This window comes from Entamoeba dispar, genomic scaffold (genome assembly GCF_000209125.1).
Source record: "Entamoeba dispar SAW760 scf_1105229458423 genomic scaffold, whole genome shotgun sequence".
Taxonomy (NCBI): domain Eukaryota; phylum Evosea; order Mastigamoebida; family Endamoebidae; genus Entamoeba; species Entamoeba dispar.
In genome coordinates this window covers 49,562-74,735 of record NW_001853185.1, presented here as the reverse complement: position 1 = coordinate 74,735, position 25,174 = coordinate 49,562, and the positions used below count along the sequence as shown (strand labels likewise).

Here is a 25,174-nt window from a genome sequence, read left to right as displayed (position 1 = left end):
GTAGGGTGGAAATAATTTTATTTAATTAATTTCTTCAAGTACAAATATTGGAAATTAGAAAGAATGGCATAAATTAGTGAGTAAGTTCCATATAATTATTTCAACTTCTGTATTTATTATGACTAGTCATTATAAATAAGAGGAAAATATTAAAAATAACAAAATATAAGTTAAATGGAATGATAAAAAGGAATATGATTACATATTTTTGATTAAAATAATATAATAATATTTATGTGTTTAAAAAAAACTCATTTATAATGAAATTATATGATAAAAATTAATTAAAAAATATCATTTGGAGTAGCTGGGAATTGATAAATATCATCTGTTATTCTTAGATAGGAATTAATATCTTCTTTTAAGTTTTTTATTTCATTGTCTTTGATATAGTAAATTCCTTGTTCTTTATCTTCAAGTTGATACACATCATTATCAATATCGTATTCAATGATATTACAATCAATATAAAGACTTATGTACTCAATCTGTTTTTGGTATATAATTATCATTAAATCATTTGTTAATATCAATTCCATCTCTTTCCATTCTCCAATATATCCTTTAATCTTTTCTTTTTTCATAATCTTTCTTCCCCATCCAAGAACTCCCCTCTTTAAATTGATATCCCAATTACCTCCACATGTTTGATTTAATTCTTCTAATTCTTTTATTTTCTTCTTTGATTCTTCATATTCTTTGATACCATTGTTTCTAACATATTTCAATCCCTCATTGTTTACACACATTTCACATAACATAATTTCTTCTTCACTGATAATTGTTCCTTGAATACGTTTGAAGTATTCTTCCATTATTTCTTTATTGTTGATACACATTTCATAAACAATCATCATTGCCCTTCCCAAATACATAGTTGATTCTTCACTCATCACAATATAATTCTGCCATCCATCTTCAATTACAACTTTGCAGTCGTTTAGAATATTACCACTCAACCTTCTTGTTTTTAATAAAACTAACATCTGTTCAACAGCACGTAATCTATGTACAATACAATGAATTGCTTGTTCTTTAATAACAGATTCTATTTTATTTATCTTATCAGCAGAATCTTTAAGTTCTTCTTTCAATTTATCAAAGAAAATAATATCATCTCTTTTAATTTCTTTTTCTTCACTTCTTCTTTGGTTTCTATTTGGTTGTAATGGAATACATGATATTGATTTAACTTTTCTATTAATTGGATGACACTGAAGATCCTTATGATAACTTTCAACTACTTTAGAATATGTTGTTGAGATAATAGGACTTTCCTTTATCTTCATATCTTTCTTTTTCTCGGTTCTTTTTTCTTTTATCTTCTTTTCTTTAACATCTTTTAATTGTTCTTGTTCTTTTTTTAATTGTTCATTTTCTGCTTCTAATCTTTTCTTTTCTTCATAAAGTGTTTCAATTTGTTTTAATGTCTCTTCTTGTGTTTCTACTGATTTCTGATTGTAAGATTTTGTATGTTTTATCAGTTGAATAGAAGCTAAGTTATTAGTTTCAGAAGAAAGTGTTTCTGTACTTCTTGTCTTTGTTTCTTGTATTGGTAGAGGAGGTAATGGTCTTCTCATTGTTTTTGTTGATTGGTTTAATTGAAGTGATGAAGTGGTTTTGTTAGGTTGGAGTTGTTGTGTTTTTATTCTACAAGTAGATTGTTGTTGAACTTGAAGAAGATATGCAAAGTTCAATGATGGAGGAGGATGTCTTGAGTTTAAATCAACCATATTTTGGTTGCTCATTCTATTATTTTGTTTGTTATGATCATATATCGTAAAGTTATGATGACAAAGAAAGTGAACAACTTCTCTTTCTTAATTCATCTTCTTTCTTTTAAGTTTTCAACTGATTAATAATAAATCATTCAATTTTTAATTTTAGAATAGAAATAATAAAATAGAATATGATTATTTAAGATAATTTATATCAGTTGAATGTAACATTAATATAAATAATAAAAAAAAATCATCTAAGATATAATAAGATAGTATCATCTCATCATTTCATTTTATAGTCTAATAAAAAAACATCTTAAATTATTATTATTATATATTGATGTTTTGTTTCCTACTCCTTTTTATTGTAATCTCAAATGCAAAACAATATCATATGTGTATGATTATGTTAGGAGCACCAAAGGAAGTTCCAATGATGAATTATTCTGTTGAGTATTTATTAAATGCATATGAAAGAAAACCACCAGAAATAGTGATAGATCATTTTTACTTTATTAAAGGATGTAATCATTGTTCTCACCCAGAAATGGAAATAGCTAATTTTGAACTTCAAAAACATGGAATAAATTCTTCGATTGAACAATTTGAACCATTTAAATGGATTCAATCATCAAACATTTATTCTTTTGAAGAAATGTATCATAGTTTGTGGTCTGAAGATCAACGTGCATATCGTAACTTTGGTCATCATAAAAAAGATAATATTGTAACATATTACTTCCATCAAGGTGCACAACTTGCTCTTAAAGAATTTAATAACACTGATTATATTATGTTTTTTGAAGATGATCAATCAATTCATAGAAATTCATTTGTCTTTCTTAAACAAGTTTTTGATTCTTATGGTCCAAGAACACTTACTAAATATGCTACACCACTAAGAGCAACAAATGATGGATATTATGATCCTAATGTTGCATGTATTTGGGGATGGTGGGGAACGTTAATGTCAAATCATGAATTAAAACGTTATTTAACTTTTATTAAATTTAATCCTTGGACATATTGTGGTGATATGTTATTTTGTGATCTTGGAAAGTTGATAGATCAACCATTTTATTTGAGAAGAATGGCTCGTCATTTTGGTAGAGATAAAGATATTGTACCAAAAGATCCTGACTATTATTAATGATGAATTAATTCATATTAATAAAATCTGTTTAACCACAAAATTAATTTTACTTACCACTCAGTTAATTCAGTTATTCCTTTATTTGCAAATAATTTACTTTGAATTACTCCAACAACATCTTGTTTATTTTGATAAGGAAATGGTCTTTTCATTGGTACTTTTTCTTCAATAATTCTTTTAGATGTTTCCCATCCAAATCTAACTAAATTAGGATATCCAAACAATGGATCATATTGACATTTCATCCATTTTATTGTATCTATATCTATCATTCAATTACTTATTATTAAATATTTTATTAAACATCTAAAAAAATAACAAACCACTTGGATATCCACATCCAACTTGTTTTGTTTGAATATTCCTTTCTTCATAAATCCAATTATCAAGACAAGTGTCTCTTGTTACTTTAGCACAAATACTTGCTGCACTAACAACTGGATATAATCCATCAGCTTTAGGACAAACAGTAATTTGATTCAACTTAATGTCTTTAAATTCATTTGCAATCATCATCTGATATTTTCCAGAGGGTCCAACAGTGTCACAATAAATGTGTACAATTTTACGTTGACTTATTCTGATGATTTGATGGATAATATCCCTAACTGCACCAAATGCTATTTCATTTAATGAAACCTTTTGAGGACCACACATCAGATGACTGATATAACTTGGAGTAAGAATTCGTGTTGAAAACCCACATACCGCACTTTCTTTGATATCACTAAATAATTTCTCTCTCATTGTTCGTGATAAAATTTTAGAATCATGAAACCCCATAGTACTTATAATTTCTGTATTAGTAGTAAAAAAGGCACTATACACCATTGGTCCTAAAACAGGTCCTCTTCCTGCTTCATCTATTCCAATAGTAATTTCTCCTTCTGTTTGAACATTTTGAAATAATGGACAAAGCATTTTCAATTTTAGTTTGTTTTTTTTTTATTTCTTTTGATAAGAAGATTAAATTAATTATTATAAAAACTTTTCTCTTAAAAAATCATTCACAGCTAATCTCTTTCTTCACATTTTTGTATTTGAATCTCTGGCACATGCTTCATTCTTAATATAACCAAAAACTTCTGTGTTTGAAATTACTGTTCCATGTTCTCCTTTTCCTAAGTCTTTTACAACTTTAGCAAATCCAGGAAGTTTACACCATTCCAAAGATTGGAGATCCACAACTCCATCTCCATCGCCATAAACGTAACTAACATCTTGGAAGTCATGGTCTAAAGAATCATATTTAATTCCAACTATTGTTTCAATGCCATGAGAATATAAACAATGTAATGTAACATTATTTGGAACATATTCCAATGGATGTCTATTAATGCTAGAGTTATAAATAATATTACCAAATTCTTTTACTTCCTCAACAAGGTCAATGATAGCATTGATATTGTTGGCAGAATATTTTTTATTTCCAACTTGGACAATATTATCATTTTTCCAATATCTTTGGTTAGGCATTAATTGGTAGTCAGACTCCCATGAACGTGCTAATGGTCTTAATAGTAATGGATCAAGCTTTAATCCTAAATCTTCTCCTGTTAAAAATGTTCGTAAAGTTTTTGTTGAACCAATGAAAGGAGCATTTAGAGTGATAATTTTATCAATATATTGATCACAAAATTCTTTTGACATAGAACTAATTAAATCTAAAACAGCAATTCCACCAAAACTGTGAGTAACAATAACAACTTTATGACCATTATCGTGCACTAATTGTTGAATTAATTGAGTTGTTTTTTCAGTCCAATTATTATTACTTCTGTCTGCATATCTCCAATCATAACCAGGAGAAACTAAATCAATGCCATCTTTCCAACCTGCAGCTTTTAAATCACGAATCATTGCAGCAAATACTTTAGTTTTTGATTGAAGAAGTTTTTGGTTATCTGGTGCTAAAGCGAAAATTCCTTTTGTAGATGGAAAGTCTGGATAATATATATTAGCCCCTGGAATGTTTTCCATTTTTCTAGTAGAAGAATTCCAATACGTTTTCATATACTCAACAAAACATGCAGAATTGTTAAAAGGAATAAGGTCTTTTCTGTTAATCCAAATTTGGCCTTTAACTTTATGAGGACATTGAGGAGGTAATGCTATAGATGTATCTATATCAGCATCAATCATTAATTGTGAAGCTAAAATTCCACTTAGTATTAGAATAGGCTTTCTTTTTTCACAAGATTGTGCTTGAGTAGAACAAATAATACATAAGAGTACTATGACCAACATTAAATTTTAGTACTATTTGTAACTTCTTTTTTCGAGTTTTAAATGTGATTAATTATTGAAAGAAAACTCCTTCAAATACAACTTTTCTGTCATTTTGAAAACTTCCACAATGGAAAAAGAAAAAACTTGTTAAAAAATAAACAGAAAAAAAAAATAAAAGGTTTGTAAAATGAAAAAGTAGTTTAGATGAATTAATTCATATTTCTTCCAGTTATTGTTATTAAATGTGAAATCGTATTTTGAAGATCATAGTCTCCATTTAGTTCATCAGTTGTAACACTTAATTTATACTTTAATTTATCATCAATTACCCATGATTCTAAATGAGGATTTTTATTCACAATATAATAGTCTCTCAGCCCAATTATATCTTGTATATTAAATATAACAAACATAGATGGTAAATTCATTTTCATTGTAATTAATTCATTCATAATTTGTGTAGTACAAAATTGAGGTGGATTTCCACCTTTTCTTAATTGGTTCCAAAGTTGATTTCTATTATATTCCCAATATGCTCTTAATGTCTGAGTTTCAGATGATTCAATTAAAGAGTTAATACTTAAGAAATCATTAGTAATAATTTTCAGATTATTTAATTCCTCATAAAATGCACGTTCACATTGTCCAATGTAAATAGTTTGAGAATCACAAAAAGAAGATAATACCCTTTTTCCTTGTTGTTTCCATAATTGATAATTTCTTCTTTCATAAAATTCTTCAAATAATTTATTTATATTTTCTTGAATAGATGGTTCTAATTCATCATAAGAACTATAAGTATCTTTTATGTAAGGAGATGGAATATATTTATCTCCAACTTGATACAATATTACGTTGTTTAATAATTTTATTAATCCTTCAATAATTTTTCTATCTGATGCTCTCTTTTCTTTAAGTCCTGATTCATTTCTTATTTGACTTTCATTTCTAAATGATGCAGATAAATTATATGATCCATCTTTATTATCAACAAGGAAATTATCAATAACATAATCTTTATCTTCTCCGAATAATGATGTTAATGTATGATCTCTAATATAACAATATGTTAATCTATCTAAATCATTAATTCCTCTATAATTTAAGTCTTGTTTTGTGTATCCATTTTGTGGACAATAACATCCATATGTTCCATTTTCTTCAACTTCCCATGTTCTAAAGAAGAAAGAAATTGAGTCAAATTTAATTATAGGGAATAATGTTTTCATTAATTCAATACGTTCTTTAAATAATGAATATTCATTATTTTCTAATTCATTCCAATTATATGGTATTCCATAATATTTTTTACGATTCATAATATCAACTATTTCTTTATTAACATAAAAGTAATTAGAATTAATCCATGCATCAACAGAGTCATGACTAACACTAAATGGAAGTGTACCAATTAATCCAATATGTTTTTCTTTAGCATATTTATAAATTTCTTTCATTTGTTTAAATAAATTAAATTGAATAAAAATATTAAATACACACTCTTCAGTATTATTTAATAATAACTTTTTTAAATTTTCCATTGTTGGTACACCATTCATTCCACAACATTTATATACAATATAAGGCAATAACCATTTTCTATTCTTTTCAACAAAAATTTCAAGGTCATTTTCTCCTTTTTGTTTTTCAAATAACACTGATGTAACTGTTTTATATTGTTCTTTTTCTAAATTAAAAATTAAATGAAAGATTTTATTCTTCCAATATAATACTCGTTTCCTATCTATCCATTTCTCATAATTTAATTCTCTTTTTGCTCCTTCTATAACTTCTTGTATTTCTTTTGTTATTTTAAAATCTTTTAATGATAATATCATTGGGTCTAATGCATTAAGAGAACTTGGAGTATAGTAAACATCACTATAATCATTAACTGGAAGAATTTCTATAATACTTAATCCACTTTTTTCACAAAATTTAATAATATCATATAAGTCATTAATATCTCCACACCCAATTCCTTTTCCATTTATTCCACTAATACAAACTTTTATTCCTGCTGCTTTATAACTTCCAATAAATTTAACAATATCTTCTTGATAAATAACAGCTCGTTTACATCCAATAAAAGACCCTAACATTGGTGCAAATAATCTATTTGGTCCATCTTCCCATACAACTTCTGTTTTTTTCATAAAGTATTTATACTCAAATGCCTCTCTAATATTTTCTATTGGAATAGCTAGTTCCCACCAAGACATACCAACAGCCTTCATTTGAAGTGCTTTATATGTATCCCATTTACCAAATTCTGAATTTGAACCAGTAACATATATACTATATCCAGAAGGTACACTTTGCCATTTACATCTAAGGATAACAACAGCTTGTGATAAAGGTGAAGGTCTTTCTTCTTGTTTTCTAGAATAGACTATTTCTTGGAAAAACTGAGGAGAATATGGTTCGAATGAATCATTCCATTGATCTCTCATTTCAACTTTAATTTGATTATTACTAAACGAAGGAAATAAATGTGGAAATGTTTCTGTTCTAATAATTTCTGATGATGATGTTTCAACGTAATAATAATATCCATTCTCTATTGAAGTAGTTTCTATTGTCCAATACCCATCTTTATATTCCATTGGAATTAATTCTTTATTAATAGAAACTTGAATGGCATGGCCAAATGATGTATTTCTTTGAATGAATAATTGAATTTGCATTGTTCTTTTATTTTGTATTTTGAGAGTTTTTAGTTCGAATACTTTTTAAAAATTATAAAGAAACAAAAGAATTTTCACCCAACTTATCCACGATTTTTCCTTATAATTTTTTCAATCGACCTTTAAGAAGCAATTTCCAGAGCATTCCTTTAATTCTATTTGCACGGAAAATAAATTTGTTTTTCATACCATCTTAGAAGTTTTTTAGATACATAAATTCTTTCTTTACTATCCTTATTTTTTTTCGCTTTCTAGAGTTGTTCTGTTAGATGCTTCAAAACCTCTTTCTTTTTGAAGAATATATTTTATAAATATTCTCCAACAAATTAATTAACGAAATGAGTATTTTAAAAAAGATAGACAAGAAAAAAAAAATAAGAGATATGACTCATTCAATTATAAAAAAAGAATTTAATAATTTATGTTTGATAGTTGATGATAACAAAATAGACTCATCATTAATTTCTCATAGACCATACTAATTGATAGAATTTGTCTTTATCTCAAACAATAACTAACAAAAACAAAATTTAGCCATGGATTAATTCTATTATATCTTGAGAAATATTATATTAAACTTTATTTTTACTCCAGTATTGAACAACAATAATTTTATTCTAAGTACTTTTTAACATATCTTATGACATACTCATTGTTCTTAACAATGTTTATCTCAATCAAAATACTATTGCTTCTTTTTTCAGTTTTATTCCTTATTTTATTAATGATTAATTGTTTAGTATAAGAAAAGTATGTAATTATGTTTTCTGAAAGTATGAAGAAAATTTTACAAAAGATAAAAAAAAAGAAGATAATAAAAGATGGGTTTAGATTATTTTTCATAAGGTTTAAATGCATCGTATAATAAATCTAATACACTTTGAATTTCTTTTTTAGAAGTGGCAATATTAAATCTTCTAAACAAATCAAATCCTTTTCCAAATGCTTTACCCTGATTAAAGATAATTCCTCGTTGACCAAGAAGATCATCAATTTTATCTGAACTAATTCCATATTTAGAGAAATCCATCCATAATAAATATGTTGCTTCTGGTTGAGTAATTTGAATTGATGGGAGTTGGTTTTGAATAAATTCTGTGATGAGTTTTACATTTCCTTTTATATATTCAATACATTCTTTTAACCATTCAGAACATTCACCACTATAAGCAGTTTTCATTCCAATATGTCCAAATAAACTTCCCCAACAAATAGATAATCCACTTGCTACATGGAAAATCTTTGACCTCATTTCATCATTCTCACAAACCATAAAGGCTTGTGATAATCCTGGAATGTTATATGTTTTACTTGGAGCTAACATAGTAATAGTTATATCTTTTGCATTTGGTAATGAACCAGTGTGTATGTGTTGTTTTGTTAATAATAAATCACAATGAATTTCATCACTGATAATAATTACATTATGTTTTTTACAAATATTGACCATTTGTTCTAATTCTTCTTTATCAAAGACTCTTCCTGTTGGGTTTTGTGGAGAACATAATAAAAATACTTTAACATTTTCAGAAATAATTTGTTGTTCAAAGTCTTCAAAATCAATTCTCCAAACCCCATTTTTTTGAATTAAACGATTGTTAACTACTTTCCTATCAATACCTTCAACTGATTCAAAGAAATGTGGATAAGATGGAGTTTGAAACATTATAGAATCTCCTACATTTGTTAATGCAGTCAAAATAACACATATCCCTGTAACTACTCCTGGTGATAATATCATTACTTCTTTTAAATGTTCTTCACTTAATTCCCATCCTTGTTTGCTTAAATAATGTGAAATAATTTTATAAAGATCTTTTGGGGTGTTAGCATAACCATATATCCCTTTCTCAGCTACTTTTGTTATAGCATCAATAATAACTGGACATGATGGATAATCCATATCAGCAACCCAATGAGGATGTAATGGAACATTTTCGTTAATAGGGTATGGACGAACAGAGTATTTGTATGAGTCAGTTCCAATACGGCAAGGAAGTGTGTCAAATTGGAATTTACTCATCACTAGAATTTAAGGTTAATCTAAAATTTTGTGTTTTTCATTTTTTGTTATATTTATAAAATTTCTTAAAATAGAACTAAAAAATACTAAATATAACTTTAAAGATGAAATGATTATTATAGAAAGAAATAGAAGAACTTGAAAATAAATAAAAAAAAAAAGATGAAAATAAAAAATAAATAAATAAAAAAATTACAATTTTTGTGATAAGAAAATTGTTGATTTTTAAAAAAGACTAAAAAATAAAGAATGAACTCATAACTAAATTTTTCATAATATCAAAAACATGAGAGGATTATATCTCATTTTCTGTATACTTTGTGTATATACCACTGCCTATTCACTTGAAGAAGATTTTGTTTGTTTTTATTCAAAAAAAAAGTTATTTTATAATGAAAAAATTAAAATAAAGTAAGAAAATAAGATTTATAATATAGGAAATGGACGATTTTGAAGATTCATTATGGGATACATTAAAAAAAAAATCACAGGACTTATTAATAAAGGAAAAAAAACTCAACAATAACATGACTCAAGTCAATTCTACTCAAAATAATAACACTCAAAGTAATATTACTAAAATAGAAAATTCAACTAAATCTAATACTACTTCTATTCAAGACCAACGATTTGCTACTGTTGTAGAAAGTGTTATTAAAGGATATGAAAGAATTATTAACTCTACACAAAAAGAAGTAGAACATAAAAAAGGAAAGTTACAAGGGGAAGTTAATAAAATAAGCAAAGATGTTACTGTAATGAAACAACAATTAATGGATATAGAAAGTCAAATTAAAGAAAAAATTAAAGAAATTGAAGTATCTCAAGAAGCTATTAATAAACAACAAACATCACTTTCAGTTTTTGAAGAACAATTAAAAAAGAATGGAGAAGAAAAAGATATTAAATTAAAAGAACAATTAGATAAAGATTTAAGACAAACTATTCAAAATGCTAAGAAACAAAAAATAAAATCAGAAAATGAACAAAAAAGATTAATTGTTCAATTACGTAGATTATATAGACATAAGAAAGTATTATTAAGAGATATTAAAGATAAAGAACAACAAAGTTCTCTTCTTACTAAAAGAGTAGCACATATTGAAGAACTTACAGAATTAAAAGTAAAGAATTTACAAAGGGTAGTTTCATGGATGAAGAAAAAGTTAGAAACAAGAAAAGTTTATATTGCTAAGTTAGAAGAAGTAAGAAAATCAATTAATGAAACACTACCATTATTAGAAAGTGAATTTACTACACCTAGTAAAAAGATAGAATTAACTGAAACTATTAATCAACTCAAAAAAGTTCAAGTTGCTACTATTAAACAAATAAAGAACTTAAGAATAATGTTAGCAGCTCGTGTTGGAGTTTATAATAAATCTAAAATAGTAAGAATTGCATATGAAACTCGTAGAGATAGATTAAATGCACAAGAAAAAGAATATAGAAAACAAGTTAATAGATTAAATAATAAAATTACAAAATTAAGAGTTCAAATTAATGAACAAACTGGATATTTAAAAAAACAAACAGTTGAAGTTTTAAAGGATATTGCTGCATCAAAATTAAGTGAATTAAGAGGAGAATATAATAGTAATGATAATGAAATGAGAAAAGTACAACGACGTTTATCATTTTTGAGTAAAGCACAAATAAAAGCAAGAAAAGATTATGATGAAGATTTGAAAAGAATTCAAAAAGAATATCAAAAAATTAAGGTAGCTGCATTTAAGAAAGCTAAAAAAGATGCTATTAGAGAAAAAAGAAGAATGGAAAGAAGAATTGAAAGACTTGAACGTGCTATGACTAATAAGAAATATACTTCAGAACAAAGTAGAATATTTTCAGAAAAAGCTAAGTTATTAAGAAAAAAAGTACCAGAAATTAATAAAAAAGTTCAAAAAGCAAATCAACGATTAATTGATGAACAAAAAAGAATAAAAGAAGAAAGAGAGAAACAATATAGACATTTGAAGGTTGTTGCTAAAGAGTTAAAAAGTAGAGAGGATGATTTATCAAATGAAGCAAGTATTTTAAGAGAAAAAATTAGTCAAACAAGTAATAAATTAGAAAAATCAGGATTAATTGAGGATCTTCATGATGTTGTTCGTAGATTAGCAACTGCACATGCACGTGCATCAATAGCCATTCGTGGTGTTGAAAAGATTGAAAATAAAATTTTTGAAGAATTGAAAAATGAATTAAGAAGTGAAAGAAAAATGGTTAGAGTATTAATAAAAAGCAAAGAAAGAGCAACAAAGAGAATTGTTGTTTTAAAGAATCATAATGAATATGCAGAAGTTGTTGATGAATTACAACATCGAGTGGAAGAATTAAGTCAACAAATCAATTTAAGAGAAAAGAAAGTTGCAGATATTGAAAGTAAAGTTAGTGAAGCAACTAGAAAAAGAAATGAAGATATTAAGATAAAGGTTATTGAAGCTAAAAGTCATTTAAGTAGATTAAGAAGTCGTAAAGAAGAAATTGCAGATGAATTAAATAGAATTTTACAATCATCTAAAAGTGCATCAATTGAAGAACTTAAGAAGAACACACTTCGAATGAAACAATTAAAACAAGAATTAGTAGTTCTTAACAATGAAGAGAATAAAGTTAGAAGTGGATTAGAACAATTAAATAAAGTTATTTTTATTAGATCTATTGATGAAAAGACTGTACAAGCTGCACGTAAATCAAGAGAATTAATTAAAGCAATGAAAAAGAGTTCTAAACGAGTTAGAAAGTTAAGAAGTAAATTAGTAAATAATAAAAGATTAATTGAAAAATTATATAAATCTGTTCATGAAACAGGAGACATTATTTCAGAAAGAGCAGAAGATAAAATGGAACAATTAAAGAATGTTAGAGAATTAATTAAGAATAAATTAAAAAAGGTTATGCATGAACATAAGAAACTTCAAAACACATTATTAAAACATGTTGAAAGAGTCAAAAGATTATCTAAATTCAGAATACATAATTTCCAAAAACAACATGCAGAATTACTTAAAAGAAGAAATGAATTATTAACAAAGAAGAAAGAAATTAAGAAGAATAAAGGAACAGAATATTTCTATACTCAAATTGATTTACTTGATGAACGTATGAATGAAGTTTTAAGAGATGAAAAAATGTATAAGTTAAGACTCAAAAAGAGATTAAATAAAATGGTAGCAATTGCTAAAGAATGTGAAAAGAAAACACCAAATGGACTTGAAGGAATTAAAGTTAAATGTACAATTTGTAGAAATCTTGCTGCATTCTTATTACAAAAAGTTAGAAGAGATCGTATGTCTCCTAAAGAAGTAATGAAAAAGATGTATAACAAATGTGAAAGTTCTAGCAATCCTGCATTGTGTTTAAGAACATCATTAAAATTAAGTACAGTTGCATTCCAAGAAAAGAATAAAGATTTAACACCAAAAGAATTGTGTTACAAAGTTGGTAGATGCGTATTACATGTTTAATTGAACATGTTTTTTTTACTTCTTTTATTATTTTGATTTACTTTCAGAAAATTATATCTTTTATTAAATTTTAAATAAAAACAACCAGAACACAAAATGACTTTAACACATATCAATTAAACAAAAATAATTTAATTCATAATGAACAAGAAACATTTATTAATTTAATTTATTCATTATATTTTTGAAACATGTTCAGAAGTTAATAAAAAAGGAGAAGGGTTGATAGAATGGATGAAATAGAGAGAAGAAGTTGATGATAGAAAAAGTCAAGAAACAATAAATAAAATAGAAATAATGAAGAATAAAATGGGAAAGATAATAAAAGAATATGATGATGAAGATTTGTTTAATAAAGAGACGAATGAACTAATAGATAAAATGACTTCAATTGAAGAAATGAATATAGAAAATAAAATTAAGAAATTAGAAGAAGAAATCAATGAAAATAACACAAAGTATAATAAGAATAAAGAAGAATGAATTACATGATATAATGATTATCTAGAGAAGAAAAAAAAAAGAAAGAAAGAAGAAAAATATTGAATATATTATTTGAATCGAATAAAGATAGTTGGAATAAGAATATATCAGTATTTGATAAATGAATAAAGAATATATAATAAATATTATTAAAAATAAAAATTGAAATAAATTTAGATGATTAATTCTAAAATTGATAAAGTTAGTGTTTTTATATGGGAAGCAAAATCATTTTTATTTTCATTAGAAACAAAATGAAGAATAAAATGAATGATGAAAATTGATATTAAAGATTTAAGACATGTATTTTATTTATATAATCAATCAGATGATTGTTTATTTGTATTCAGATATAGTATGATGTACTTGTTTATAAAGAAAATAATCAAAATTTCATATTATAAAACAATACTCATTTTCATATAAATTGAATATCAAATTCACTTTATTGAAAACAATTCTAAAACATTTCACATCAAAACAAATTATAGTAATTAAAATGAAAATATTAAATACTGATTATTTGAAAAAGAGAATAAAATATTTAACTCCTTTCATCTATCAATAAATAAAATGATGAATATAAAAATGATCATATTTCATTCTTGTTTTTATTTCAAATATTCATATTCATTGGGTTATTTTAATAAATAATAAAAAGAAATAAGAATAAAATATAGAAATGGAAGAGATTACAATAATTTATATTAAATTAAAATAATAAAGATTAACAATATTTATTTCTTTTATTCTTATTATTATATATTTTAAACATTTTATAACTGATAACATGATTATTATCAGTATTCTGTTTTTTATCCATTTCTTTAATATTTATTATTTACTCTAATAGATATACTTTCATTTATTGACTTATTCCATTTTTATTGATTTATTGTTCCAATCATTTACTAATTTCTTTACAATTATCGTTAATTCTTTTATAAAATAAATACCTTATATTCATTCGTACGTTTTCAATTTATTTATAAGATTTCAGTAATTCTGATTCATTAATTCTTTCTATTTCTAGTATATTTTTTTTTTCATTTGATAAATTAAATTATTATGTTTTGGTTAATAGTAAAATAATATAACGAAATAAATATTAAAGAAGTACCCATTGTGTCGTGTTATTATTTTTATTAATATATCTATTTTATATACACATACAGAAGTCTTTGTGTTATTAATACTTTTTCAAACAGTTATTAACATAGTATGAAAATATTAAATATAATATATGACTTGTAATATAGTATACAAATCACAAAACAAGTAGAAATATAAAGAATAATGAAGATATTTCTGAAGTAATTAAAGAAATGAAAACAAATCGAAATGGATGAAATAAGTATGTAAAAAGAAATAAAAATAATGAATTAGAACTATTTAATTTAATTATTTAAAATATAATTACAATGTACTGATATTTTATTTAAAAAACATATACTTTCAATATTAATTTAATTATTTAAAATAAAAAATGATGTTTGATATTACACTATCTTTATTTTTCATAAATAAAATGTATGATATGTTATTTTATGTTTTAATGTATTTATTATTGTTATTGTATATTCAATAATAGAATATAAGTCATTTTGTTATACTATTTAAATCATAGATGTTATTATGAATTTAATAAATATGTTAATAATGATAAAGAATAATAAGAAAACATAAAAAGAGATAAACAATGAAATATCAAAAGAAATATAAAATGAATAGAAATACAAATGAATAATAATAAAATAGAACAATAATATAAAGAATAATAAAATAAATTGATAAATAGAACAAATGAATAGAAAGAAAAAGAAACAATAAAATGAAATTAATAATTAGAAATAAACATATATTTATAAGTAAACATTATTAATCTAAAAAAGAATAATCTATAAACGAAATCCCTATCTAAAAATTATACTTTTCATTGTGAAGACAAATTTATAACCAATAATTAAATATTATGATCTATATTTAAATTAAAGTAGTACTATTACGTGAAGAAAAAAAACTTGAAAAATTAATTATTAGATAGAGTTACGTGATTACAGATATTATAAAAAAGTAACAAACTTATTTTAAAAAATTTTATTAATTAATTACTAATAATAAATAATAATAAAAATTATATCATACAAAGTGGTGACGAATTTAAACTAGTTATATTTTACATTGAAACACTTTACTTTCTGTCTGACGGAGTGATCAACGAGAGTGCTGAAATACAGCAAAATGATAAACTAAATCCTTTTAATTTATTTAATAAAAACAATAACAAAAATGAAAAGAACAGTGACTACAATTAATAAAATAGTGTTGTTGATACAGTATTGATACCATGCATATTATAGTTGATAGTTTATCTAATGGAATTGAATAATAAAAAAATATAATAAAAATAGAATGTTTTTGAATTAAAATTTAAGTTATGTTAAAAATCGAACTTAAAAATAAATAAAAGATGAAGTGTAAAACAATAACAATGATAATTGATATTGAATATGATAAAATGAATGTGTATTTGTATGATGGAAATGAATATGAAAGAATTGATAGAATGAAATATTTAAAAGAAGAAGAAAAGAAAATAATTGAAGAAATCATTTCCAATGATAAGACGAATGTGAAAATTAGAAAAGAAAATATTAAAGGAGTAGAAATGATGATTAAACCAGAAAGTAAATTATCAATGATATTTAATAATATTAAGAAAGAAGTAGAAAAGAAAGGAGAAAATGAAAGAACAATCATTTGTATTCCTAATGGAACAAGTCAAGGAAATGAAAGAAGAATCGAAAATTCAACAAAACTAGGAAGATTAAATAATGTACAAATCATACGGAAATATCATATAATTGAAAGAATACATTCAGAAGAATATAACATAGAAACACCAATTCTTATCATAGAAAATACAGAAATAACATATGGAAATATTAAAAAAGAAAGAGATAAGATAAGAATAAGAATAATAAATAATATAAGAACAAACAATATAATAGAAGAAAATAAAGAAATCAATAGAATAATAACAGAAGAAAAAGAAGAGAAAGGAATAATAATAAACAACAAAATAAAACAAGAAAAAGAAATCAAAATAAACACAAAAAGATATGAATATAAAGAAATCAACGAAGAAACATATATTAAAACAATAATAGAAATGATAGAAAAAGAAGAAGAATATTTAGAATATTCATCAGAAAGAGAAATGATAATAAATATCAAAAGAATAATATACAATAATAAAATCAATAAAAGAATAATTGGAAAAAGAAGAATATGATATAATTCAATAATGATAACATCAAAGTATTTTAATGATATTAAAGATTTTATTAATTTAGAAATGGGTGTTAAAAGATTTCAAGGAAATATGGAACGATTTCATTTTAATCCAATTCCATTAAATGAATATTCAAGAAGATTCTTTCCTAATATTGAAACATTTCATATTTATAATAAATATGATGAAATATTTGATGATGGAAGAATATTTAAAGAAATAATATGGTATGATATTAGTTGTTCAAGATATACAAAAGAGAAAGAAACAGGAAGTATATGTAAACATATAGAATATACAAAATCAGATCGAGTTGAATATGGAAGAGAATTACAATTAGGTGCCAGTTCAATTGGAAATAAATTTTTTTATAATGCTTATGAATTAACATCAATTGACATACCATCATCAGTAAGTGAAATGGGGTGTGGTTGTTTCTGTAGGTGTTCCTCATTAACATCAATTCAACTTTCAGAAATCAATAAATTAGAATCTGATTGCTTTAGTGGATGTCGGTCATTAAAATCAATTACTATTCCATCATCAGTTAGTGAAATAGATAGTAGTTGTTTTTATGGATGTTTATCATTAACATCAATTACTATACCAATAACAGTCACTAAAATAGGAGATAATTGTTTTAAAGAATGCACATCATTAGAATCAATTACTTTTCCATCATCAGTTAGTGAAATAAATAATAATTGTTTTAACTCATGCAAATCACTGATAAGTTTGAAATTTGCAAAAACAGTTAACAAAATAGGTGTTGAATGTTTCTTTGGGTGTTACTCATTGGAGTCAATTAATTTACCAACTTTAATAAGTGAAATACCAGATGGATGCTTTAATGGGTGTTCATCACTGAAACAGATTGAACTTCCAACTTCTGTTACTAAATTGGGTTTTAGAAGCTTTTCTGGATGTAAAGTATTAACTAGTATTAATTTAAATCCAAGCGTTAAAGAGTTAGGCCAATATTGTTTTAGTGAATGCTTTTCATTAAACACACATAGTATGCATTCTTCAGTTATAAAAGTAGGAAATAATTGTTTCCATGGATGTAAATCATCAATACTCTCAGAGTACGAAAAGTATTGAAAAAATAAAGCTATAAAATAAACCTAAACATTATTTTTGAAACCATTAAACAACAAAAATTATGTACAACCAAATCTTTAAGAACAATCTTTAATAATTGAATTTATTTTGGAACTGTTCATTCATACTCACTATTTTTGAAAAAAATATATTGTTTTTCTTTGTAGAATTGTTCTGTTTTTTTTTTAACTTTAAAATAAAATAATAAATAATACTTGTTATACTCTTTTACAACTGATGTAATACTTTTTAATACTATATATAATGTCAATGTTATTCATTAAAATATTGCTTTTTTATGAATTATCTATCATTTTTAAATACAAATTTTAAACATATGAATATATTAATTTGCTATTCTTTATTTGTATTTTTTTTTTCATCTTTCAACACTCTAATCAAATAGAATCCTTTTTATTCTTGTTGATTTTTCTCTTCTTCTTTTATAATAGTATTATCTAAAATAATCAAATAATAACAATTAACTTGTTTTTAATTCAAAATTTATATCATTGTTTTTCTATATGCTAATTTTTGAACCTAATAAAAAATGAACAAAAAATAGAATTAGACAATCAAAACAAGTTATAAATTAATCTAACAAAATCGATGAATTAAAAAGAAACATTGATGAAGAAATTAGTCCAAAAGAAATATGAATCCGGTCAGGTATTATTTCCACTTATGAAAAATTCTAAAGAAAAGAAGAAAATACATTCTCTTATAAATGTTTTTTTATGACAATAAAATTGTACCACATGACTATTATGTAAATAAGTAAAATGTATAATTATATATTAATTATCTACTTAAACGAACCAGAACCAACTAAACTTTACACTCATTTATTTTTATATCTCATCTTGTTTATTTAAAATAACTTTTATTAATTTATTTTATTCAAATTTAAAAGTTGTCATCTTCATAAATAAAAAATAATCTTGTTTCTTACACTCTTGTTGAACAGAACTTGGTGGACTCTTAACGAAACACCTTCTCAACTATAACAAACTACTTCCATAAAAATTAAAAAATTATTTAAAATAACTATGTTAAATACATCAATAGTTCCCTTTCTTAAACCACTTTTTATACAACGTTATCCAAAAGTTATTCTGTGGTGTGAGTTTATTCAAAGAAATGTACTATTCACTAACCAATAAAAAGAGTTGAAAATAAATCGAAATAGGATTATGGGAGTAATTATCTAAAAATGAAAGACAAAACAAAAAACAATAAAAATAAAAAAAGTGGAAAAGAATTAATCACTTTCCTGATTTGATATAAATTAATTTCATCTTTTCAAGATTTTAATTTGTTTATTCATTATATATCATGTCAGACCCATTAATGGTAACTTTGTCAGGGATTAGAGGTATTGCACAGAAATCTCTATCAGAGGCTGTGATTATTAAATATGTTAAAGCATTTGTCACAGTTCAAATTAAAGAATATACAAAGAATTCATTGTTTATTCTTGGGAGAGACTCACGTATGAGTGGTCCATGGGCAGAAAAAATAGTTATTAAAGCATTAGAAGAGTGTGGATGTAAAGTACTTAATTGTGGGATTGTCCCAACACCAACTGTACAGGTAATGGTTCAACAACACCAAGCATGTGGAGGAGTAATTATTACATCAAGTCATAATCCTAAACCATGGAATGGATTAAAGTTTGTTGATAGTGATGGATTATTTATTGTACCAAAGAAATGTGTTAAAGTGTTTACATTAGCTGATGAAGGAACTTTTATTCAACAAGAAGGTGGAACAACTCAAACACTTCCAACAGCAATAGATGAACATCTTAATAAAATTTTATCATTACCTTACATAGATGTTGAAGCAATAAAAAAACAACATTTTAAAGTTGCAGTAGACTCAGTTTGTGGTGCTGGAGGACCAATAATGACTGAATTATTAACAAGACTTGGATGTGAAATAATACCTCTTAACATTAAACCAACAGGAGATTTTCCACATATTCCAGAACCACTTCCAGAAAACTTAACAGATTTATGTCGTGTTGTAAAAGAATCTCAAGCTGATTTAGGAATAGCAGTAGATCCAGATGTGGATCGTTGTGTATTAATAGGTGGTGATGGAAATCCTATTGGAGAAGAATATACACTTGTTTGTGCTGTTTATTTTATATTAAAATATTGTGGTAAGAAAGGAAATGTCTGTAAGAACCTCTCCTCTTCAAGAGCAACAAGTAAAGTTTGTGAGAAATTTGGATCAAAATGTTATAACACTCCTGTTGGTGAAATTCAAGTTGGTATTGGAATGACACAATTAAATGCAGTAATTGGGGGAGAAGGGAATGGAGGAGTTATGTTACCTGATGTACATATTGGAAGAGATGCAATGGTAGCATCTACATTAACATTAATGTTAATGACTAAAGAAAAAAAACCATTAAAAGAGATTGTTAGTCAATTACCACAATTTAAAATTTATAAAACTAAAATTGATACAAATAAAGTTAATGTTGATAAAGCATTTGAGTTAGTTAAAAAAATATATCAACAAGAAGAAATTGATGAAAGAGATGGACTTTATGTTTCTACAAAAGATTTTTGGGTTCATTTAAGAAGAAGTAATACAGAACCAATTATTCGTGTTATTGCTGAAGCAGAATCATTAGAAAAAGCCAAAGAAATAGCAGAAAAAGTTATGAACATATTACTTTCTGCTTAATAAAGATTAAAAGAAGATTAATTACTAATTAATAGAATGCTAAATAAATTAACTTTTCAATTTTTTTTTATTAAAGAAAAAAAGAAAAAGGGAATATTTATTTATATTAAATTAAAATTATTTTTATAACATTGTTTTATGAACAAATGTTCTTGAAGGTAAAGGAGGATTTTCATGTTGTAAAGATTCACAAAATATAGGATCTTGAATAATTGTATAACCATAAATACATTGAGGAATTGTTTTTAAGAAATAAGATGAGTGTGGGAGTAATTCAGGATATTCAAGAAAGAAATTAGGAATGAACCAAGGTCCAAAATATGCACCATCTAATACACCTTCACTATCTGTTGAATATAATTTTCCACAACAACCACAATAAAGATTCATTGGATATTGATTAACAATATATGATTTACCATAAGGTAATAAATGATATCCCTATTTTTAAATTGATTTCAATGTTCAATGAAAATATATATAATAAAAACTCAATAACAAACTTTGCAATTTTGATTTCTACAACTTCCCCAGAATCCTTCTTTCCATGCTTTTTTTGCATGTTTACAACCATCATATGTAAGTAAATATTGTGCATGAATTTTTCCATAAAGTTCAATGATTGCTTTATCTAATTTATTAGGGTCATAAAAAAAATCACAAAATTGTTCTACATTATCAATACTATCAGTAACTTTATTTGATAAACATAAAAAGACATTATTTTGAAAATTATCATTTGGATCATACATTCCATATGAATTAAATGGATCTGCTAAATAATTTTTATCAATGGATAATAACATATCTTTTAAAAAACAATCAAAAAGTATTTCAAAATGTGTTTGTACATAAGACATACTCCTACGTGTAGTGACAAGAGATTCAAATTCCCTACGTTTCATTAAAAACACTAATAATTAAAATAATCAGAGTTATCAATGATTTTAAAAAATGAAGAATTTACTTTATAATGATGATAGTTTAAATAATAGTTTAGTAATAGTTAGAAATATAGTTTAAACTAGAATAAAATAATAAAAAAACTATAAAAATAGTAAAAAAAGAAAAAAAATAAAGAACCCTTCAGGGTTCAAATAAGTTTCAAATAGAAAGAAGTTAAAATAAAGAAAGACATGGAAATAATTGGACAAGAACCGAGTAAAGAATTAATTAATGTAGAAGTTTGTAATAATTAAAAGAAAGAAAAAAATAAAGAAGATAATGAGAAGTAACATAAGTAGACATTTGATGATTATTTAATGATGACATCATCACAAGTTCATAAGAATATTTATGCATTACAAACGATTCAAACAGAATTTAGAAAACAACGATTACATGGGTTTGAAAAGATATATAATATAGAAAGGAAATTAAGAGCAAATTCAGAACCATTAAGAAAAAGAACAGTTGAATTAATTAAAAAAATACCATGTTTTTGGGGAAGAATTATGAATGTAGCTGATTTAAATTATAATAATTTAGGAGATGCAAATGCAATTCGATATTTAACAGAAGTTATAGTAGAAGATATGCCATTAACAATATGTTTTTTAGGAGATAATAAAACACCTGCACTTTCTGTTCTTCATCGAGTTCGATTTATTTTTCAACCAAATCAACTTATGAAAACTACAGAAGCAGTAAAAATTATTTCATATAAAGTTTGTGGATGGAATAATCCAGAAATGGAAATGTTAGAACCAGAAGTAGAAACTGAAATTCCTATTGTTTGGATGCCAGGAAAAGATCCTCGAGTTTCTAGACCATTTAAAAAAAGAAATAGAATTGAAGGAATTGCTTCTCAACAACAAAAAGTAATTCCAAGTTTCTTTCATTTGTTTGATGATTTAAAACATGAAGAAGAAGATGGTGAATATTCTCAAGTTATTGAAAAACAAAAAGAAGAAGATAGAAAGATGCAATTTAAAATATTAATGGGATTTGTCAATGAATTTGTTGATCAAGCTATCTCTTATTTTGATGAGAGTATTCCTAATAGAGCTCATCCAGAAGATTATTTTGATGACCTCGATGGTATTGAAGAAGATACTGATGAAGAGTTTTTAGAAAGAATGGAAGAAGAAGAAATCCCAGACCATCTTCAAAATCCACCTGATTGTAATGCTCAGTAAAATTTATGTATGTATGATTTTACATGAACTGATTGATTGTCTTTTTTGATGTTTGTAATGTCTTTGTTTAAATTTTGATTTGTTAAAAAGAAGGAAAAGACAACATTGTTTTGTTTCTATTAATCTTCTCAAAAACTATCTTTCTTTAATAAATTCATTATAATTTCTTTTAATTTGGTTTTTGATTTCTTATTCTTTTATCAATTCAATTTATCTATGAACTGATCTGTTTATAAAAACTTTTTATCATTTTCTTTTATTTATTAAAGTAATTGATTTTATACTTGTTATAAGAAAATACTTTTATATTTTTGTCAAAACATATTCTTCTCTTTACTCATTTTATTTTATTTAGGAATTAAAATTCTGTGTGAATACAACACTTTGTTTTATTAATAATCTAGTGTATTAGTATATTACATCTTGAACCAGAACAAAATAATACTAATTTCTTTTTTTTGATTTATCTTCTTTTTTAGTTTCTTTTATTCTTTTTTAGTTTCTTTTATTCTTTTTTTGTTGATTTGTATTCTTTTATCTTAAATACAAATTAATAATTGTGAAAATCTTTAGTTACTCTCTTTCTCATTAACTGAATTTATTTAGTATTGTTAATTACTGTTGGTTGATTTGTTTGTTAGAAAATGTTATATTATTACTGTATTTATTAGTTGTATTGAGTATGCTCTTTATAAATAAATTCATTTGATAAAACTAATGTATAATAACAAAGTGAATTAAAATGATATATGAAGAATTTGATCACATTTATGAAGAGTGAAACAAAACATAATCTATTTATTATGAAAGTAGTTTGTAATAGTTTTCTAATGAATAGAGAAAGTTTTTCCTTCGTTCTTACACTACAAAATTTATATTTTAATTTGTTAACACAAAGAACAATGTTAGATTTTTCAAACATTACTATTAAATTGATTGCTGTTTTATTTAAGACAGGTAAGACTCTATAAAACAGTACTGACATAATTAAAAAGAATCTACTTATGAATCAAATTAAATAAAAATTCCTTCGAACTCTTTTTTTAAAAAAAACCAGTTTAATATCTAAGTCATTTATTGGTAAGTTGTACATTTTTTATATCTAATAACTCCAATAAAATAAATACTAGGATGATAAATTGTATTGACAGTTTCCCCCTAAAGAGAAGACTTAAAAAGTGTTGTTAGAAGACGTATTATAATCCAATAAAAAGAAACAAGAACTCTTATATGACTAAAAATTGTTGAAAAAGTTTGATTCAATAAATGAAAAGTAATTTGGGTTGTTGTAATGAAATAAAAAAAGATTTGGTAGTGTTAGTAATAAATAAAATAATTCAAGAAAGAAAGGATCCAAAAACAATTTAATGACACCAGAAATTGTATTTTAAATTTTTGCGTCATGACTATTCAAATTTGGACTAAGTGTTGATTTAATTGAATAAAACCAAAAAACTCAAATAAAAAGAAAATATAGTCACAGAATAAATAAAAGAATATAACTAGATTTAAGAGTTCAAGAAATAAATTAGAGTTAATAAAGAGTATTAGTTATGATGTGTTAGATATACTATATTTCAGGAACAAATCAGTGTAGAAATCTTGAACAAAAACAAAAATCTAAAATAATTAAATAAAAAAAGAATATTGTTATTAAAAATAAAAATGACGACATGAATTAAATAAGAAATGACGGTCAAATAAAAAAATAAATGTGATTAATAGAAGGATAGTAATAGATAGAAACTATCTTAGGAAAAGAAACAAAGAATAACAGAAAAATTATCTAGTAATAGTTAATAAACTTATGAAATTATAAAATAATTTCTATAACAATAAATAAAAAAAGCTTTACTAAACTATTAACGGTCAAAACAAAGTGAATGAGGTCAGTATGACTTTTATTAAAAGTCAGACATAAACCCACAATGTAATAAGAATAAAACTATTTAAAACCTCATTACAAAACCTCATTACTATCAAATTTACTATTAAATTACATTTGAAACTAAATTATTCTACAGAAATAAAAATGACAAAGAATGATATTTTTCAATTTTGTAGTATTTAAAGAACTGAACAAAAAAATATTTATTAAATGTTTACGAATTATAATTCATTACTTATTAAATATTGTAAATAATATTATATAAAACAAATAAAACGATTTATAA

At 24.4% G+C, this 25,174-nt stretch overlaps 12 protein-coding genes across 12 annotated transcripts, besides 44 other annotated features; 6 read left to right on the top strand and 6 right to left on the bottom strand.

Annotated features, from left to right (window-relative positions):
- Window positions 1–9: 9 nt before the first annotated feature.
- Window positions 10–32: a sequence feature (AT_rich).
- A 170-nt stretch (window positions 33–202) lies between these two features.
- Window positions 203–295: a sequence feature (AT_rich).
- On the bottom strand, window positions 285–1,748 carry EDI_127320 (uncharacterized protein; the record flags this gene model as incomplete). Its single annotated transcript, XM_001734648.1, has 1 exon — window positions 285–1,748. One exon carries the CDS (start codon window positions 1,746–1,748, stop codon window positions 285–287), a length of 1,464 nt encoding a protein of 487 aa, XP_001734700.1.
- Window positions 1,274–1,402: a microsatellite.
- A 106-nt stretch (window positions 1,749–1,854) lies between the features above and the next one.
- Window positions 1,855–1,972: a sequence feature (AT_rich).
- Window positions 1,973–2,022: 50 nt separating this feature from the next.
- Window positions 2,023–2,060: a sequence feature (AT_rich).
- A 1-nt stretch (window position 2,061) lies between these two features.
- On the top strand, window positions 2,062–2,871 carry EDI_127310 (uncharacterized protein; the record flags this gene model as incomplete). The annotated part of the gene is made up of 1 exon (XM_001734647.1): window positions 2,062–2,871. The coding sequence occupies one exon, from the start codon at window positions 2,062–2,064 to the stop codon at window positions 2,869–2,871; it is 810 nt and encodes a 269-aa protein (XP_001734699.1).
- A 53-nt stretch (window positions 2,872–2,924) lies between these two features.
- On the bottom strand, window positions 2,925–3,795 carry EDI_127300 (ribonuclease H2 subunit A, putative; the record flags this gene model as incomplete). The annotated part of the gene is made up of 2 exons (XM_001734646.1): window positions 2,925–3,139; window positions 3,198–3,795. 2 exons carry the CDS (start codon window positions 3,793–3,795, stop codon window positions 2,925–2,927), a joined length of 813 nt encoding a protein of 270 aa, XP_001734698.1.
- Window positions 3,155–3,192: a sequence feature (AT_rich).
- Window positions 3,796–3,839: 44 nt separating the features above from the next.
- Window positions 3,840–3,861: a sequence feature (AT_rich).
- A 39-nt stretch (window positions 3,862–3,900) lies between these two features.
- On the bottom strand, window positions 3,901–5,121 carry EDI_127290 (1-O-acylceramide synthase precursor, putative; the record flags this gene model as incomplete). The annotated part of the gene is made up of 1 exon (XM_001734645.1): window positions 3,901–5,121. One exon carries the CDS (start codon window positions 5,119–5,121, stop codon window positions 3,901–3,903), a length of 1,221 nt encoding a protein of 406 aa, XP_001734697.1.
- Window positions 5,122–5,312: 191 nt separating this feature from the next.
- Window positions 5,313–7,790, bottom strand: EDI_127280 (uncharacterized protein; the record flags this gene model as incomplete). The annotated part of the gene is made up of 1 exon (XM_001734644.1): window positions 5,313–7,790. The coding sequence occupies one exon, from the start codon at window positions 7,788–7,790 to the stop codon at window positions 5,313–5,315; it is 2,478 nt and encodes an 825-aa protein (XP_001734696.1).
- Window positions 6,540–6,598: a sequence feature (AT_rich).
- Window positions 6,611–6,640: a sequence feature (AT_rich).
- A 394-nt stretch (window positions 7,791–8,184) lies between the features above and the next one.
- Window positions 8,185–8,213: a sequence feature (AT_rich).
- Window positions 8,214–8,622: 409 nt separating this feature from the next.
- Window positions 8,623–9,813, bottom strand: EDI_127270 (uncharacterized protein; the record flags this gene model as incomplete). The annotated part of the gene is made up of 1 exon (XM_001734643.1): window positions 8,623–9,813. The coding sequence occupies one exon, from the start codon at window positions 9,811–9,813 to the stop codon at window positions 8,623–8,625; it is 1,191 nt and encodes a 396-aa protein (XP_001734695.1).
- A 39-nt stretch (window positions 9,814–9,852) lies between these two features.
- Window positions 9,853–9,909: a sequence feature (AT_rich).
- Window positions 9,910–9,955: 46 nt separating this feature from the next.
- Window positions 9,956–10,006: a microsatellite.
- Window positions 10,007–10,099: 93 nt separating this feature from the next.
- On the top strand, window positions 10,100–13,283 carry EDI_127260 (uncharacterized protein; the record flags this gene model as incomplete). Its single annotated transcript, XM_001734642.1, has 2 exons — window positions 10,100–10,171; window positions 10,251–13,283. 2 exons carry the CDS (start codon window positions 10,100–10,102, stop codon window positions 13,281–13,283), a joined length of 3,105 nt encoding a protein of 1,034 aa, XP_001734694.1.
- Window positions 10,177–10,249: a sequence feature (AT_rich).
- Window positions 12,569–12,612: a sequence feature (AT_rich).
- Window positions 13,284–13,330: 47 nt separating the features above from the next.
- Window positions 13,331–13,364: a sequence feature (AT_rich).
- A 73-nt stretch (window positions 13,365–13,437) lies between these two features.
- Window positions 13,438–13,468: a sequence feature (AT_rich).
- Window positions 13,469–13,817: a repeat region.
- Window positions 13,704–14,447: a repeat region.
- A 15-nt stretch (window positions 14,448–14,462) lies between these two features.
- Window positions 14,463–14,548: a sequence feature (AT_rich).
- A 29-nt stretch (window positions 14,549–14,577) lies between these two features.
- Window positions 14,578–14,689: a microsatellite.
- Window positions 14,690–14,799: 110 nt separating this feature from the next.
- Window positions 14,800–14,879: a sequence feature (AT_rich).
- A 20-nt stretch (window positions 14,880–14,899) lies between these two features.
- Window positions 14,900–14,932: a sequence feature (AT_rich).
- Window positions 14,933–14,990: 58 nt separating this feature from the next.
- Window positions 14,991–15,011: a sequence feature (AT_rich).
- Window positions 15,012–15,026: 15 nt separating this feature from the next.
- Window positions 15,027–15,144: a microsatellite.
- An 11-nt stretch (window positions 15,145–15,155) lies between these two features.
- Window positions 15,156–15,254: a sequence feature (AT_rich).
- Window positions 15,255–15,437: 183 nt separating this feature from the next.
- Window positions 15,438–15,615: a microsatellite.
- Window positions 15,616–15,724: 109 nt separating this feature from the next.
- Window positions 15,725–15,759: a sequence feature (AT_rich).
- Window positions 15,760–15,826: 67 nt separating this feature from the next.
- Window positions 15,827–15,906: a sequence feature (AT_rich).
- A 117-nt stretch (window positions 15,907–16,023) lies between these two features.
- Window positions 16,024–16,044: a sequence feature (AT_rich).
- A 106-nt stretch (window positions 16,045–16,150) lies between these two features.
- Window positions 16,151–16,200: a sequence feature (AT_rich).
- A 57-nt stretch (window positions 16,201–16,257) lies between these two features.
- EDI_127250 (uncharacterized protein) lies at window positions 16,258–17,061 on the top strand (the record flags this gene model as incomplete). Its single annotated transcript, XM_001734641.1, has 1 exon — window positions 16,258–17,061. The coding sequence occupies one exon, from the start codon at window positions 16,258–16,260 to the stop codon at window positions 17,059–17,061; it is 804 nt and encodes a 267-aa protein (XP_001734693.1).
- Window positions 16,715–16,885: a microsatellite.
- Window positions 16,919–17,082: a microsatellite.
- On the top strand, window positions 17,074–18,162 carry EDI_127240 (uncharacterized protein; the record flags this gene model as incomplete). The annotated part of the gene is made up of 1 exon (XM_001734640.1): window positions 17,074–18,162. One exon carries the CDS (start codon window positions 17,074–17,076, stop codon window positions 18,160–18,162), a length of 1,089 nt encoding a protein of 362 aa, XP_001734692.1.
- A 177-nt stretch (window positions 18,163–18,339) lies between these two features.
- Window positions 18,340–18,376: a sequence feature (AT_rich).
- Window positions 18,377–18,932: 556 nt separating this feature from the next.
- Window positions 18,933–18,967: a sequence feature (AT_rich).
- A 61-nt stretch (window positions 18,968–19,028) lies between these two features.
- Window positions 19,029–19,074: a sequence feature (AT_rich).
- Window positions 19,075–19,181: 107 nt separating this feature from the next.
- Window positions 19,182–19,209: a sequence feature (AT_rich).
- Window positions 19,210–19,497: 288 nt separating this feature from the next.
- Window positions 19,498–20,862, top strand: EDI_127230 (phosphomannomutase/phosphoglucomutase, putative; the record flags this gene model as incomplete). The annotated part of the gene is made up of 1 exon (XM_001734639.1): window positions 19,498–20,862. One exon carries the CDS (start codon window positions 19,498–19,500, stop codon window positions 20,860–20,862), a length of 1,365 nt encoding a protein of 454 aa, XP_001734691.1.
- Window positions 20,306–20,326: a sequence feature (AT_rich).
- Window positions 20,863–20,902: 40 nt separating the features above from the next.
- Window positions 20,903–20,991: a sequence feature (AT_rich).
- Window positions 20,986–21,767, bottom strand: EDI_127220 (casein kinase II subunit beta-2, putative; the record flags this gene model as incomplete). The annotated part of the gene is made up of 2 exons (XM_001734638.1): window positions 20,986–21,303; window positions 21,366–21,767. The coding sequence occupies 2 exons, from the start codon at window positions 21,765–21,767 to the stop codon at window positions 20,986–20,988; spliced, it is 720 nt and encodes a 239-aa protein (XP_001734690.1).
- Window positions 21,768–21,888: 121 nt separating this feature from the next.
- Window positions 21,889–21,944: a microsatellite.
- Window positions 21,945–21,998: 54 nt separating this feature from the next.
- On the top strand, window positions 21,999–23,000 carry EDI_127210 (uncharacterized protein; the record flags this gene model as incomplete). The annotated part of the gene is made up of 2 exons (XM_001734637.1): window positions 21,999–22,046; window positions 22,107–23,000. The coding sequence occupies 2 exons, from the start codon at window positions 21,999–22,001 to the stop codon at window positions 22,998–23,000; spliced, it is 942 nt and encodes a 313-aa protein (XP_001734689.1).
- A 229-nt stretch (window positions 23,001–23,229) lies between these two features.
- Window positions 23,230–23,313: a sequence feature (AT_rich).
- A 135-nt stretch (window positions 23,314–23,448) lies between these two features.
- Window positions 23,449–23,518: a microsatellite.
- Window positions 23,519–24,605: 1,087 nt separating this feature from the next.
- Window positions 24,606–24,713: a microsatellite.
- Window positions 24,714–24,810: 97 nt separating this feature from the next.
- Window positions 24,811–24,848: a sequence feature (AT_rich).
- Window positions 24,849–25,081: 233 nt separating this feature from the next.
- Window positions 25,082–25,164: a sequence feature (AT_rich).
- The last annotated feature ends 10 nt before the right edge of the window (window positions 25,165–25,174 follow it).